Source organism: Hyalella azteca, unplaced genomic scaffold, assembly GCF_000764305.2.
Source record: "Hyalella azteca isolate HAZT.00-mixed unplaced genomic scaffold, Hazt_2.0.2 contig11177, whole genome shotgun sequence".
Lineage (NCBI taxonomy): Eukaryota > Metazoa > Arthropoda > Malacostraca > Amphipoda > Hyalellidae > Hyalella > Hyalella azteca.
In genome coordinates this window covers 26,286-41,537 of record NW_025941185.1, presented here as the reverse complement: position 1 = coordinate 41,537, position 15,252 = coordinate 26,286, and the positions used below count along the sequence as shown (strand labels likewise).

General features: G+C 37.8%; 1 protein-coding gene across 3 annotated transcripts in view; it reads left to right on the top strand.

Annotated features, from left to right (window-relative positions):
- The window catches only part of LOC108677943 (cAMP-dependent protein kinase regulatory subunit), a 48,903-nt gene that overhangs the window by 18,033 nt on the left and 15,618 nt on the right, over positions 1-15,252 (top strand). Inside the window, exon 1 of one of the 3 annotated variants that reach the window (XM_018166258.1) lies at positions 614-1,066. The exons of 1 other annotated variant lie outside the window; for it this stretch is intronic. In XM_018166258.1, coding sequence (XP_018021747.1) covers positions 1,046-1,066 — 21 coding nt within the window. In that variant the 5' untranslated portion in view covers positions 614-1,045. Of the gene's footprint in view, positions 1-613; positions 1,067-9,047; positions 9,364-15,252 lie in introns of those variants that run through there. One more of the 3 variants, XM_018166259.2, reaches the window with a different exon arrangement.

The following is a 15,252-nucleotide window of genomic DNA, read 5'->3' as shown; positions in this document are numbered from 1 at the left end:
CGGAAATGATTTTTTTTCTAACCAAGGATTTCATAAAATTACTCGTGTCTAACTTGTTGAATGCGTTACCTATTGCAGAGATATTTATTGCGAGTATGCTTGTAACAATTGACTATTACCTCTTGATAGTAATTGGTTCCAAATTGTAGGAGATGAATTCATTGTTCGTTGTATGAAAGTTGTTGGAAAACTAGCAGCATTAATTGACTGTCACTGTCCAGGATAGCTATTCGCATAGATAAGAAAATCCTGCAGATAATTTCGTATATAAAGCAACTTTAATAAGAAAAACACCCATTCGTACCCATTTTACCAAAGAATTACCATTTAACCTTCGTTGTAGATTTATAGTTATTTAATAACTACTTCATGAAAGTACTTACTACTGTTAAGTAAGATTACCATATGATTGTGATTGGCTGAAGTATGACGATTAACAAATCGGGGAAGACATGACTGCAAGAGGTTGTATGGGGAGATGAAAGTCCAAATACATAACTTGCACGAAAGAGTTTATTGGTTTAGTTTCTCCCAAAAAAAGAATAATTGAGTTCAAAATATATAGCTTCTATTACTGTGCAGCTTGATTTGACTTGTTCTTTTTCTATTCCAGCCCAGGTACCCCCAAACCTTTTCATTTGACCACGTCTCGTGTTATTGATTTTAAAAGTGTTTCCTCGAACCCTTACTGACCCTAGTGTTGTGTCCCGAACGACTCCACTGAATCAACTAAGATTATTGGCTCTAAGTAAGAAATACTTTAATAATAAACATTTATTGAATAATAAATATTGATTCTCGGAGCCGTGTCTGTGATCAAGTTGCAAAAAACTCTTATTATTCGTCGTAATTTAATGTCTTCGGAACATTTGTGAACTCGTGTGTTTTTCCACGGATTTGTGATTTCAAATTTTTAGTATTTGAGCGTAAATTCGTCCCTAAGCTTCGAGACTGTTTTTCTGCGACCGGTTTCTCCATAAATTGTTTACCCTTCGATTACAATCAATTTGGTGCTTCTCTGCGTTTTCTTCGGATTCCACCGGCAATGAAAGAAAACGAACGGCGGGTGAGTACTATTATATTATAATAGATACATTTTAGAATTGTTGTTCTGATCATCCTCGTACTTTTCCCTTTCTGTGGCATATAGTTACGCGAGATCTTAATTTAATCACAGCTGCTGTGAGTTATTCTGTTTGACGTTTCAGTTCTTCCGTTGAAAAAGGCATAAATTTTCTCTGTGAGGTTGGCATTAGTCCAGTCAACTTGTGTGAAAGCAACCACTGTCGAGTCTACAAATTCAAAGTATTCTTCGCTGGAAATTCTGGAATGCTTCCTACATAACGATGATCTGTACGTTAAATGATGCTTCGACCTTGCTGCGAGCGCGTCTTTTTATATTTTTATTCATTCCGTATCCTTTTTGTATTCATTCCGTTCTGACACACATCCTGACTGGCTTTCATTTCCGTTGAATTGTTGGATGATCTCACTGCAGAAAACCATCCCGTATTCTTGCTGTTGTTTGACGTTACGAAGTTCGATTACCAGGACTTCATCTCATACATGAACGAGCTCAATTACTGAAGCATCTCAATTTCATTTGTGGGTCATCTGCTGCACTAGATCTGCAGGATAATTTGGCTGCGTCGAGCTTCGTAGCTCAATTCAGAACAGGAATGCTAAAAGTCTACGTTTTCCGCCCTTAAAAGCCTTACATTACATTGCGTTAACTTATTTGAAATATTGTATGTGCCATGCAATTAAGATTAAACCACAGGCATTTCATAGAAACGAAAGGACGTACGTGTTATATTAAGAAAGAAAAAAAAAACATTTTGGCATTTACGATGGGGCTAAATTATTTGCATTGTTATATCAGGTTAACTTGTAATAGAATAGGATTCTATTCCCTCATTTGCATGTTTCAGAGTGAAACTCTTTACGCAAATTTTCGTCCATTATTTTTTATTCTGTTTTCCCCTTTAATTTTGAGAGTTTTTTCATTGAGTCATCGCGTTTTCGACAAATTCTCGTGAAAATGGCACTAAATTAATTGTCTGTCTTGTACAAGCTCGGTTATTGGGGTAATGGCCCAACTGTTTCAAATCTATTAGTTTGAAGCGAACTTGTTAGCGAAAATATAATTTTATAAGGTTTTCCTAACAAATCGAGTGTTATTCGTATCGAATGCGTTGAAAGCAAAATCATAATACCGGCACTTTTTTCTACTTTCATTTTCATTGTCACTTGAATCCTTTGAAGGGCTTTAATAAAAGTGTTTTTCCGTCTTCTAATTGTGGAAATTAGGCGATATTTTCGGATTTTTGTGCTCTTTTGAGAAATTACTGTGACATCCATTGTTCATTTTAATTGGTTTCGCGCTCGGCTTAAAATTACTATGTAGTACGAATCCTTGTAATGAAACTCCGGTGGACTCAGACTGTTCACTTTGAATAACTATAAATAAATCATACCAGAGACCAAATCACCATTTGTTAGGGTTTTTTTTTGTGAATAATACTGCATTTTTTCAACTTTTGTCTTATATTGGTGATGACTATGAGCGTAATGATGATGGTTGATCATATATGCACAACATAAAGTTATATGTTGGAAAGCGTGTTATAATGTAATGTATAATGCAGGTATTTTTGGAAGTTGAATATGTTATACAATTCATTCAGTTGGTGTGCAAAACTGTGGACTTTGGTCAACTCATATAAGCACGTTTATAATTGTTCCTTTCCGCGTGCTACAACATGCCGCGCTAAGTAATACGCAGTCAAGCATTTCACCGAACTGCAAATTTCTCCATGACTGGATTGCTACTTCGAGGCACAGTATTTTACCAAACAGCAAATTTCTCCATGCCAGAATAATTATTGTTCTCTTTGTAGCCACGTATTTTACCGAACTGCCATTTTCTCCATGCCAGAATTTTCATTTTTGTGGCCACGTATTTTACCGAACTGCCATTTTCTCCATGCCAGAATTTTCATTTTTATGGCCACGTATTTTACCGTATCTCCATGCCCGAATAGTTATCTTTGAGGCCCACGCCGGCTCCTGGTTTAGTCCGGTAATTACTGCGGGGTTTTCTTGTGGGAGAACGATTGCCGTAATCCCTGCCATTCTAATGAGATTGAAGGATTAATGTCTTCGGTCGGCTTAAACTTGACTGCCTACCATCGAACATCAGAACAAGTGAAATTAGCTTCATTTTGATTATTGATGTTATCCTGAATAAGTGAACTTACGCCATTTTGATTAATAATGTTGCTCTACCATAGAACATTTGAACAAATGAAATTCGATCCACTTATGTTATTGATCTTGTATAACATGAAGAGTTTTGTCAACTTTCTCTTAATTGATGGTTTGATTGCTACTCATATATACATAAGTATTGCTGCACTAACGCGGAGATTTATTTGCTTAATTTAATGCGGTGGTCGCCATGTTCTTTCGATGAATTATTTTATTAGCGAACAATAAATTAATGATGTATTTCCTCGTAATGAATGCGGTCAAGTTTAATACTTATAGCATGTATGGAAAGAGAAAGCTACATCGTCTTATATACCATATGAAAATCTTTAATTCGTTAACTAATTTTTCTGTCCCCTATCGACTTTTATAGAGATGCTTTACGAATGTGATGCAGTTTAGCTGATGGTTGCAATCGATGTTCTTAGATATTTCAATGTATTTTAATGTATTTGAGTTACCAGGCTGGCACATATACCCTTCCTCAGTCACCCTGATGATGCAATGATGTCACTAAAATACCGTTGAGTTTCTCAATTGATTTGAGCTAAGGTTGCAGTGATACTTTATATACGTCCCATATTCTCGCCCGTTGAATTCCACCACTATACCCTTGCCCTACACTCAGAAAAATGAGCGTCTCATATTGTCCAAATAGTGGCATACTTTCTTACCCACAGAATGAGCTGGAACTGATGTAGCACTGACAAGTTCTTTAGCTTAGGCATTAGCTTTAGCCGAGTCAAACTGGGCAATGACGACTTAAGGACAAAAAAAGTACATCACTATTTCGACAAAATCTCGCTTATTTTTCTGAGTGTACCCTGCGTTTGCAGTCTCGCCACCAATGCTGTCAGTTAGCCTGTCGAGTTTCTCAATGATGCCCTACTGCCAGTGCGCACCTGTTGATGTCTATACATGTGTATAGGCGTGGCCAGCATTCTCTGCCATTATTAAATTCTAGTTTGGCTGGCATCCTATTCATAGACAAGGAATTCTCTTCTATTTTTTACCGTCAGTGGTAATGGTTTTGCAGATAATCAATAGCCTGAAGCGGTTGCAGTTGACGGAATGAGTGCAACACGCGAATTTTAATTAGAAAATTAGTATTTCTTAAGCTCCTTCGTCCCATGCTGTTACACTAGTTACTGCGAATTTCTGCATATTCGTGTGACTGTTACAGCTGTAGATGCGTGAGTACTGTATCTGGAGCATAACATGTGCAGTTGTATCATAACTTGACGCATTAGTTGCACCGATATCTTTAACATCATTGCTGAATAAAATTATTTAAGTAAGACATTCTTGCTTAGCGTAAGGCTCGAACTACATCGATATCGTTAGCATCGTCGACGAACATCACCAGAAGTAATATTTTCTCCAGAGCACCGATATCATTAACATCATCGTGGCAGAACATCACCAGAAGTAACATCCTCTCACAGAGCACCGACATCATTAACATCATCGTGGCAGAACATCACCAGAAGTAACATCACAGAGCGTAAGGCTGGCAGTATTTATATCATGAGGCGGGTAGAAACATCAGACTTGCTTACGTATGTATGAGCGCAGGTGGCTTCTCTGCATGGGCGGTCGTATATAGCTACCATCCTTGTAGGTACCTGCCAACGCCTGGCCCGCACTTCAGTCTTGGTTTTGACGTGCTCTCGAAACCTTGCATCGTAGACCTTAAATCTGCACACTTTAGTTTGATTTCTTAACGTGCATTCAATATTTTACTCCATAGTTTCTAAAGCTGAATACTCCAGTTATGTGATTCCTTGACATATATATACTCTCGATACCTTACTCCATAGTCTCTAAATCGTCACACTCACTTACTTCTTTGTGCTGGATTCAACTACAGATTTAAACTATTTTTGAATCAGTTTCATTTTTAGTGGAATATTTAGTAATTTGTGCAAGGTTTGTGCAATTCTCCATGAGATTTTGGGACGTTCAGTCCTTGAATGAGCCAGCTGTATTTCGATCGGTCCGTACTTGTTGCGCAGTTTGTTTGTGAGGTAGGCAGTTATTTTCAGTGCATTGATCGACCGCTTAATAAATCAAGTTGAACAAACAAACTACCTACTCACACTTCATTTCTATAATGCCTTAACCGCCTCCACTGCAATTTATTGAGTTTTCTAATTTGTTGATGAATCTCATGACCACCGCCATGTAGATTACGTCAATTGCAACTCTATGTATGCTACTTGAAAGCAACAACAAGGTAGAAGAATATTCATGAGCAACCTCTTGGGGTTCTGTTATCTAGATCTATTTTTTGGCCCCATTCAGCTTAGTGTAGTACGCATGTCTTATTGCTTATTACATTTAAAAGCATTGGACCACTGATCGATTGCGTCCTTGAGTATTATTGTCGTGTTGAATTAACGAGTTCTATTCTTTACCGCTGAGCCTTCCCACTTGCAACCGAGAATTAGACGCAGATTTTTGTGGGTGAAAGACATATAGAAAATAATGTGCTTTTATGGTATTGAAATATGCTTTATCTTTACCATTATTACTGCGGCTTTGACGGTGATCAGTGGAACAATCGCCACACGTGTAATTAAATCTGCATCGCTCCTCTCTGATGTCTTAGATGGCCGAGTAAAAATGATTTTGTCTGACATAACTACGAGCTTGTTAAATTTCATGGATTAAAGTTCGTCCTGTTTACGTGGGTTAGTAAATTCGTTCGTTCCGCCAAACTATCCTCCATGCTATGCTCCTGCATTCAGTGCGTAATTCAACAAACATTATTTTAATGAGGCAGTGTTCGTGTGAACGAAGAAAGGTTTTCCTTGACGTCACAATCGATGCGCGTGCTGTGGTTTTGTAAATTGGCCACCCGTCTGACATCTTATTAGCGCGTTGCGGCACGCAAGTCAAGTATAAATGTAAAAAACTGTTGCTTATAATTGCGTGTTTAACGTGCTTGAGCATGATATAATTCTGCTAAAGATGGATTTTTTGTCAGTTTGGCAAAAGTGTAGTTGTGTAGTTTCTCCATCAGTTGGCAACATTATTTTTTTTTTAATCAGAGAAATACTTCGCCCGGTGCGAGGTATTTATACGTTTTGGCAATGGATCAAATTATGAAATTGAATGCTTTGGTTGGTATCCACTATTCACTGCTAAAAAATAGGCAATGGCTGAGTTATATATTTCTTAGCTTGAAAGTGACAAACCGAAGTTTGAGTACTCTAAATAAGTTTTTGGTCTCGATTTCTTTTCACGGCAATATTTCCCTTCTTGGGGGTGTTTTCAGAGGCGTGTTTCACCCCGGGGTTTTCGCATTCCCTTTTAGCAATTTTATTCCACGACCTCTGCATTAGAGTTAGCTATTGGAATAATGCCGATCCTACTTGTGGGTTGTTCTGTCCCATTTTGTTATGTTCAAAGGATTCTTTTTACTTCCTTTTTCTCTCACTCGTGCGTGTTACTGAGGTTTTATGATAACGTCTTTTTGTACGAATGTTCCTTTCTTTCGCTGGTGACCTATCATTTCATCGTCGTTCTTGGTCATTCAAAGATACTGAGTTGTTTCTTTCGTACGGCTGTAACGCACAAGCAATTTATTTATTCGGCACCTAAATTAACTATGCTTTCCACCGCCTCAATGTTCTGTTGTAGTAAATCGTGAGCAGATCTTGATATTGAGTTCGTATCGTCTTAATTATGGTGAATTGATTACCGACTATTCAGTTGAAAATAACTGAAGGAGTGCACAGTTGAGAAGTGAATCATGGAAAATATTCCTGGAAAATAAAACGACAAAACTGTTGTACAAATATCGATAGCATTCATTGCATCACTGCAGAATTTAGATGTGAATGCATTATATGGGTTTAGTGATATATGATGCTGGAGTAAACATTTTTATGGTGCTCTTTATGCTCTCAATCCATCTTTCAAGCTATCGCTATATGTGTAGTTCGGCTGCTATGCAGATAAATGCCATCTTTCGACGGACTTTTAATTCACCGAAAAAAGGTTACAGTAACTCGGTGTGGCGTTGCCTTCAATTACAATTTCTGTACCCAATTCAAAGTTAATCAATTTGTCAATTTTATGATGTGAGCCATAATTAAACTATCACTATAATAATCGAAACTGTCATTTATAAATAATGTATCGGATCATTAACTGACTCTAGTAAGTGTAATGATTATGCAGCCCTTGAATACATGATAAGGAACGGCAATCGAATACTATTTGAATGTTTGTTATGCGTGCATCGGTGGCTGTACCGCTAGCACATCATAGAATAGAAGTGTCGGCGTTGAAGAAATAGGCCCATGGCACATGTTGCCGATTCTTGAATTTTTCGTGACTTGATTCACAAGGGATCCGGCCTTTGGAACCCGATCTTTCCATAACTGACGATTGATTGAGATAGCTGCTGGACTTATTGCCTGGTCCGTAATTTGCCAGGCATTTTACCATGTTTCTTCTCACACACTTATTTCACGCACTGCCCAGCACACAACCCGCCGTGTCTAGAATTTCCTTTGGCTGCCTTCATTCCAAGCACGTAAATTATGCTGCCTCACGTAAGTGTGTTTTTACTTGAGAGTAATTATGCCTCGCGTGTTCATAAAAGGTTAGATGAGCAGTGCCCTCATTACTAGCTAGACCGGTCCAGTCATAATTACTGCACAAGCAGCTGCTGCATGCGCCTGTTTTGTCAATCTGCACATCGTGAATATATAATAAGCTGTGGATTCTGCTGCGTTGCAGTCGCGGGCTACTCTTGTATGTTGCAAATTTTGCTAAATGCGTGTTACAAGTTTTTAAATTTTGCAAACTTCTTATACCTTACGGATCGTAGGCTATGTGTAGTTGAAGTTGAGATTGATGTTTAGAAGATGAGTGCAATTCGTTTTCTTTTTGCTCAATAGTGGAGTGTGTGCAACTCGTTTGAGTATATTTTAGGGTGGTGACGTCATATCGCCTGAAATAACCCTAGAGTGTTTGATCAATGTCATGTGGCATTTAGTTCGTTTGATTCGGCTAGCATTCCATTGCTGCCAACTTGCGTCAGGATTCAGCTGGAAAACAAGTCATTCCTTTATTAATTGACAGCTGCGTTATCTATGTAGGGCATCGTGATACGCGATTACATTTTTAAATAACGGCTGTACTGTGCACTCTTCAATTGTCCAATTACGTGAAAATTTCATATCGTGCTGAGCCATGCGTGTTTATAGTCACTCCTGCTTTATGAACATTTTACGGTGCTTAAATTGCGAGCTCAAGTCGTCACATTAAGACTTTGATCTGAGTATCGTGATAACGTAATGTTTTTTTACACTTGGCTGTGCCCCTCGAGTCACGACAAATTAATGAATCTTCACTTTTGCAGAAGGATGGAGTGAAGAATAAATTCTCGAGTTCCTCTCTTCATACAAAGTATATACGCGTTTGAATATGAAGGTGTGGTTTTAGCCGTTACAATAATCATCGTAATGATCCTTTAGATGCATTTGTGACTGTCATATACGAAATGTGAGATTAACTTGGCATGAAATTAATTACCTATAATTTTGAATTGAATTCGTGTAGGTACTGCTAAGTCCTGTCCTTATATTTGGTCCGACTGTTTTCACCTCCACTGTCTCTGCTATATTTGCTTCAAGGAGACGGTCTAGACTAGATTCCGTCGTCATATTAATGCTTACATTCTCCAAGGTCTTGCTTATTCTCCTGCTAAATTAATCATTCATAAAAATCTCCGCTGTTCCTGCAGCGCAATTACAATCTTTTTGATGCTCATCGTCAGGAAATCATAGAATTTCAGTGCGTAACTTTATGCGGATGGAATTCGATCACTGCTCAATTATATTTTTCGCACCCTCAAATTGATCACACGTTATTTGTTCAAAGGCATTGTCTCTGAAGTGAAGTTAGCAAAAAGTTTCATTTTCCTTAAGTTGTTGAGAGTTTCACCTGTCCTTGCACTTACATTGCGTGCACTTTTTATAGTTAGTGAATTAAACTCGCGTCCTTTTCGGTCAACTCTGAAATAAAATTCCTGCGACGGTCTACTCATTTGCAGCATCTGAACTTGATTGTTCATAGGTAAGTTATCTTAATATCTGAACTTGATTGTTCATAGGTAAGTTATCTTAATATCTGAACTTGATATTTCATAAGTACGTTATCTAATATCTGAACTTGATCGTTTATAGGTAAGTTATCTTAATATCTGAATTTGATATTTCATAAGTACGTTATCTTAATATATGAACTTGATCGTTCATAGGTAAGTTATCTTAATATCTGAATTTGATATTTCATAAGTACGTTATCTTAATATATGAACTTGATCGTTCATAGGTAAGTTATCTTAATATCTGAATTTGATATTTCATAGGTAAGTTATCTTGATATCTGAACTTGATCGTTCATAGGTAAGTTTATGGTTAACTTTCACGTAAAGGGTTATGGTTTTTATATTATTTTTTAACTTACTACTTTGACATGAAAATATTTGACTTCAATCACTGGTAATTAAAAATAATTCATTCTTAACGACGCATAAATTTGAGCGTGAACTTGCGTGATCGTTTGGGTAGTGTGTCTATTTTTACTTGAGCTTCCAAGGTTTTCGTTACGTGATTGATTACAAGTATATTAGTAATAGTTTTCCAATGAACGAAAAACCGAGATGTTTCCTCTACAATCCGCGGCGCATATGGATTGCCTTTCCACCATGAAAATAATTCAATATGTTTCTATTCATTCCTTTGTGTCGCTTTTACCGTCTTTAATTACATGTAATGTACCATCATTTTTACTAACCAAATCAAATTGAGATCCTCGATGATCAATTAAGGGCGTTTGGTGAGGTTCGTTCATTATCGGATTGTGATGTTATCTTCTGAATGAGATTAATGCGTTGCTGTGCAAAAATGTGCAAAAATCCCTTTAATTGTGTCGTTCCACGTCAATTGCGATGCAATTTTTGTTTTTGTGTGGCTAATCCTGACCCAGTTTCTTCCAGGAAAAGGGGTTATCAGTGCCACTTGTATAAGGGGTGTCACTTATTCGACAATTTGACCCATTACATTTTCGCATTGTATACTATTTTGGTGTGCTGCAGCTGCTTGACGTAGAACAAGTGCTGGGAACATCTGTTGTGATCGTGAGCGACAGCTGTAGCGTTCATGCCTGCTCATATGCTGTCCGTCGATTTGCTGGCTTTTTTCTCTACAAAAATATATTGTGGGATTTCTCGTCTAACAGATCAATATTTGTCAAGATAAAAAATAGAGTTCATTTAAACGGGTTCAAAGTTTATTTTCAAAGGCTCAGAGTTTGTACTAATTTCGTAAAGATTTAATTTAGATTTGTTTGTACTAAATATACTGTGTGTGATTTGTATGTATTGTGTTTGTGTTTGTCAGTTTACCGCGAAAATTGTTATCAGAATATGTTTGGTGAAAGTGTGTGCCTATACAGTCTATACGTGAATTAGTGTGTAGATACCAGGGTTTTTTTTCCTTGTCGTTAAATGTACTAGTCAAGTAACATGTGTAAGTTTTACACAAAAACAGTGAGCGGTAATGAGCGTTTGTAGTAAGTACTACTGCACACGCTCAATTAATATTAAGATGTACATCCAACAATGTGAGTAAGAATTGTTTAACTCTCGGTGCCTTTTCAGTTGTAATGGTGCTCTCCCATCCCATGTTTTAGCTCGGTTATCAATTGTGCACTGTAGCAGCGCTGCGATTTGGCCGAGACTGGGAACTAATTTGTATGGTAGCATCCAAATGATGAGCGTTAACTTTAATAATCGGCATTAGCCTAATTAAGAATTACCGGAATACAGCGACGATTCTGAATGCTGAGCAGTCGAAGCAACGGTCGCACGGAATATAATTAGTTGAAATAATTACAATTCTTTTTTATTACTCAAGACTTTTTTAGAATGATAAATTCAGTAGATTTATAATTCGAATTATACATTAATTGAAATTTATAATTCCGTACATTTACATAAGGATATATTTCAGGTTTGTTTTTACCACGTTACATCAATAACGTAGCTAGATGTTCGTTTTTTAATGCATGTTTAGAGTGTTCTTTATAATATATGTATGTACCACGGTTTTGATAGAATTAGTTCATTCCCCAGCATGGCTGATACCATGTTTCAGGTTCTTCAGATTTATTAATTCGACGTTACTACAGATCCAAATTCCGATATTCGTAGTCATTAGTTATTATTATTAGTTAGTTACTATCATTTCATCGGTTTTACATTTGCTTTCCTTGCGTTGGATAGAAGCTTTAGTCGAATACGAAGTACAGACTAAAGTGGTTTCAAATTTGAACTTCGAGTTCGAGCATTTTATTTAACCAAAATCTCATCTCTTAGAACTTTCAAAGAGCATTCTACTGAGAACTCGCATTTTACGAGTCACTGACGCCAATTTTTGTTAAGAAACTTGAACAATTGTTGTATGTTACATGATCGTTATTTCAGCTCTCGCTATGACGCGCGCTTTATACTACTGCCTTGCATGACGCAAGACTGAAATGGACGATCTGTACTTACTACTCAAACTCGACTTCAAATTACTTAATTACGAAGCATCAACTTGATAATGATTTCTTATAAATTCTGATGCTGCTATATCTGTATGCAGCTGACCTGGGCGACCTGTGCTCAAACACTCGAATTAATATTACATAATAATAATCAACTCTAACACGATTTCTTAGTTTTTCTGTTTCGTGCCACTATACTACTTCTGTAGGAAGAAATTTCCGTGTAAGGAGAAATTTGTTATTCGCCGCAAGATTCTACAGAAGAGATCTTGCACGCTATCTTGCAGGCGGAAAAAATCGAAATGCATTATTCAGTCCGTGTTAGCTACTTCATTATTAGAGCCTAACATTTAAGACATTCACGTGACCAGATCGACTAAGCCTGGTCAGGAAGCTATTATAATATATCAAGCTAATGACTTTTCTGATTGCCTGGTAAGCTCACCTGAAGTATCAGGAGAATATTTGCAATAGCACTTCTATTTATACATTATCAAAATATTAATATTTATACCTTGTCATTTCAATATTTGTTATGCTTGCACATTGTTGAAACAACATTTCGCTTTACGTCCTACAAATCAATATTTTATTTAATTAAGGCCATCTCGCAGTTCCACCTTAGCTTCATTTTCATTACACGTTCCTGTTACTTAGTTTCATCACACGTCTAACCATCATAACTTTTCGACATTTTTCCTGATCTTACTTTGATCATTATTATTTTTCCATTGTTTGATGTATAAATCACTTTGCTCGTTCAATTAAACCACAATAAATTTGTTAACACTCCCCTTAAACTTTACTTGTACTTTCTTCCCGCTTTTTTCCCCCCAAAATTGCTCAGCTCGTTCCCTTAACATATTATAGTTTGTCTATTTACACCCCTGATTACTGCAACGCTATGACGTCAGAGCCTAGCTCGCCTCCCATTGGTTGGGAAGCTTGAGTCGCTGCCAAGTTTAGGCCAATCATATGCTAGCCATGCAAGTTATATACACTGATGCTAATGAAAAATTGAAGGAAATTAACCTCCTGCGCATTTATGTACACCGCTCGCCATCATGCGGGTCTCGGGGAAACTCGGACATTTTGGTCACTCAAGGCACATGAAACTTCATTGCCTGCCGTGACAATGCACTGCCTGCCGTGACACTGCACTGCCTGCCGTGACACGCTGCATTGCCTGCCGTGACACGCTGCATGACACGCTGCATTGCCTGCCGTGACACTGCACTGCCTGCCGTGACACTGCACTGCCTGCCGTGACACTGCACTGCCTGCCGTGACACTGCACTGCCTGCCGTGACACGCTGCATTGCCTATTGAAAATTACTTTTGTGTAGCTTACGGTCTTCGAAAAATGTAAGCGAAAGTTTAGAAAAAAAGTTGAAAATCGAAATCATAGCATTTATAAGAAACTGACTTAACCAAACGGGCGTCGACGAAGGTTTGATTATTATTTCCTCATTAATAAACTCTGGACCTTCGAACTGCCGTATCTTGTTCCTTCATGTCTCAGCCAGCTTCTGGCTCTCGAATTCTCCCTCTATATTAATCCGCTATTATCCGGCATGACGCACTGAATGCTTGGTCTTGTTCGAGGAACTGCAATCGCAAGCTCGTCAATAATATTGTTGGTACGTGTGGTAGCATTCGTGATGGCTTCAATGTCTTTGTGCAGTTTTGTCGGATTACAGTGCCCATTTGGTTAGTCCGTTTGAGGTCATCGTCTATTTAATAGTTTATAGTAACAGGTTGTCAACGTGAAGAAAATTTCAAAAGAAACGCATTCGTGGTGCTTGAGAATTCACTCAGCATTCATAGCTGTATTCAGCCGTTGCCCTATTTATTTTATAATATGCAATAGCGCGATAAATACTCGCGAGTTAAAACCATTATTTGTACCATGTTTTGCAGCATCCTCATAGTTTCAAGGAGTTTTTCAAATCCGTTGCTTAGCCAGTCACACGAATTAACACGTTTACTATGAGGGTAGTCTCTAGTACTCTAGTTTGTACGAGTTTTAAGTTCCTATAGCAAGATTCATGTCTAGGGTTAAAAATATTTTAATATAAGCAATGTTTGTTGAACGCGGCAATCAATTCTACTGTTTGCTTACACGTCAACCACTGATGTGCCTTTTGTTATTATCGACTGTAATTGCTAATATTGTAGAATTGTTTTTTTTTCATAGAACGATATCCGTATAAATTACGTTATTGCTTTGACCACTTTAGCAAGGGTAAAGTGCCTCTCTAATTTTATGCCTTGTAACATTCAATTATTATACGAGTTCTATTCAGTTTATCAGTCACAGTTGCCGAGATGATGAACAATGTCGTCACGCAACGATTAATTGGATTATTTATGTTCAGTCGACGAAGTTACTTATATGAAATTTTAGCAGTGGGCTCGGGATTTAATTGTTCTGGTTATTAACTCGTAACTCTTCGGGCTGTCTTTTCTCCGTGCAATTGTTTCCACTGCAAAAGCGACTAGGATTTTCACTACTCGAAACTAAATCGTTATTTTGCTACTATATCACATCAAACATACTCTATAAATGGCATAAAAACAGCTGACCTTGAAGAAAGTGTTGGAAATCATAAAAAAGCTGCTGAGCTCCATCCCGGAAGTGAATACTCGGATGCTGTGCCAGGTTGTGCGAGAATTTCGTGTGCAGCCGTTGATGAAGCTGATTCACTATTAAACCTTCTCGAAAAGAATGTGATTGCGCAGCATGCTGAGACTTATAAAATCGGGGTTCAGACTGCTTTTTGACTGCAGCTCTGCAATATTATTGTACTAGATACTTTTTGTACATGTACAAGTTAGTTAGTTAAAGCGGTGGCAGCGTTGAATAGGCCATTGGACTTGTTCCTGATTCTGAACTTGCAGAATTTCGACAGCTTGTTGCGGTTCTCGAACATTCAATACACTGCTCAAATTTTGCTGTGCCAATTTTGCTAAACCACCCGGTCAACCACGATTTGACACCAACTCTCGCTGGTACGTAGGCAAGGATTTAACCCGCAACTCGCTGCTCTAATCTTGCTACTCTGGGCCTATACTTTCAAAAAAAGTTAGAGATCGTAAGTTCACCAGCCAATCATTGACTTACGTTCACTTAGCGAGTTTTGAAAGTATGGCCCCTGAACTGTAGCTACTGGGCCACCCCGACAATAATTGCTCATGGGAAAGAATTGGCCAATCATTGGAAAACTCAAGCCGTTCTCACTTCTAATCTAATTCTTCCGTTTTTTAAAGCAGGGCACTGCAGTTCTATGAGAGTGCGTCGCGCGTTCGCCTTAGTGGTACATCTTGGTATAATTAAAAAATATGGCTAATTCTTTCGTAAAGCACACTTCCCGAATTCAGCTCCTTAATTGCGAATTCCTTCCCATGAGG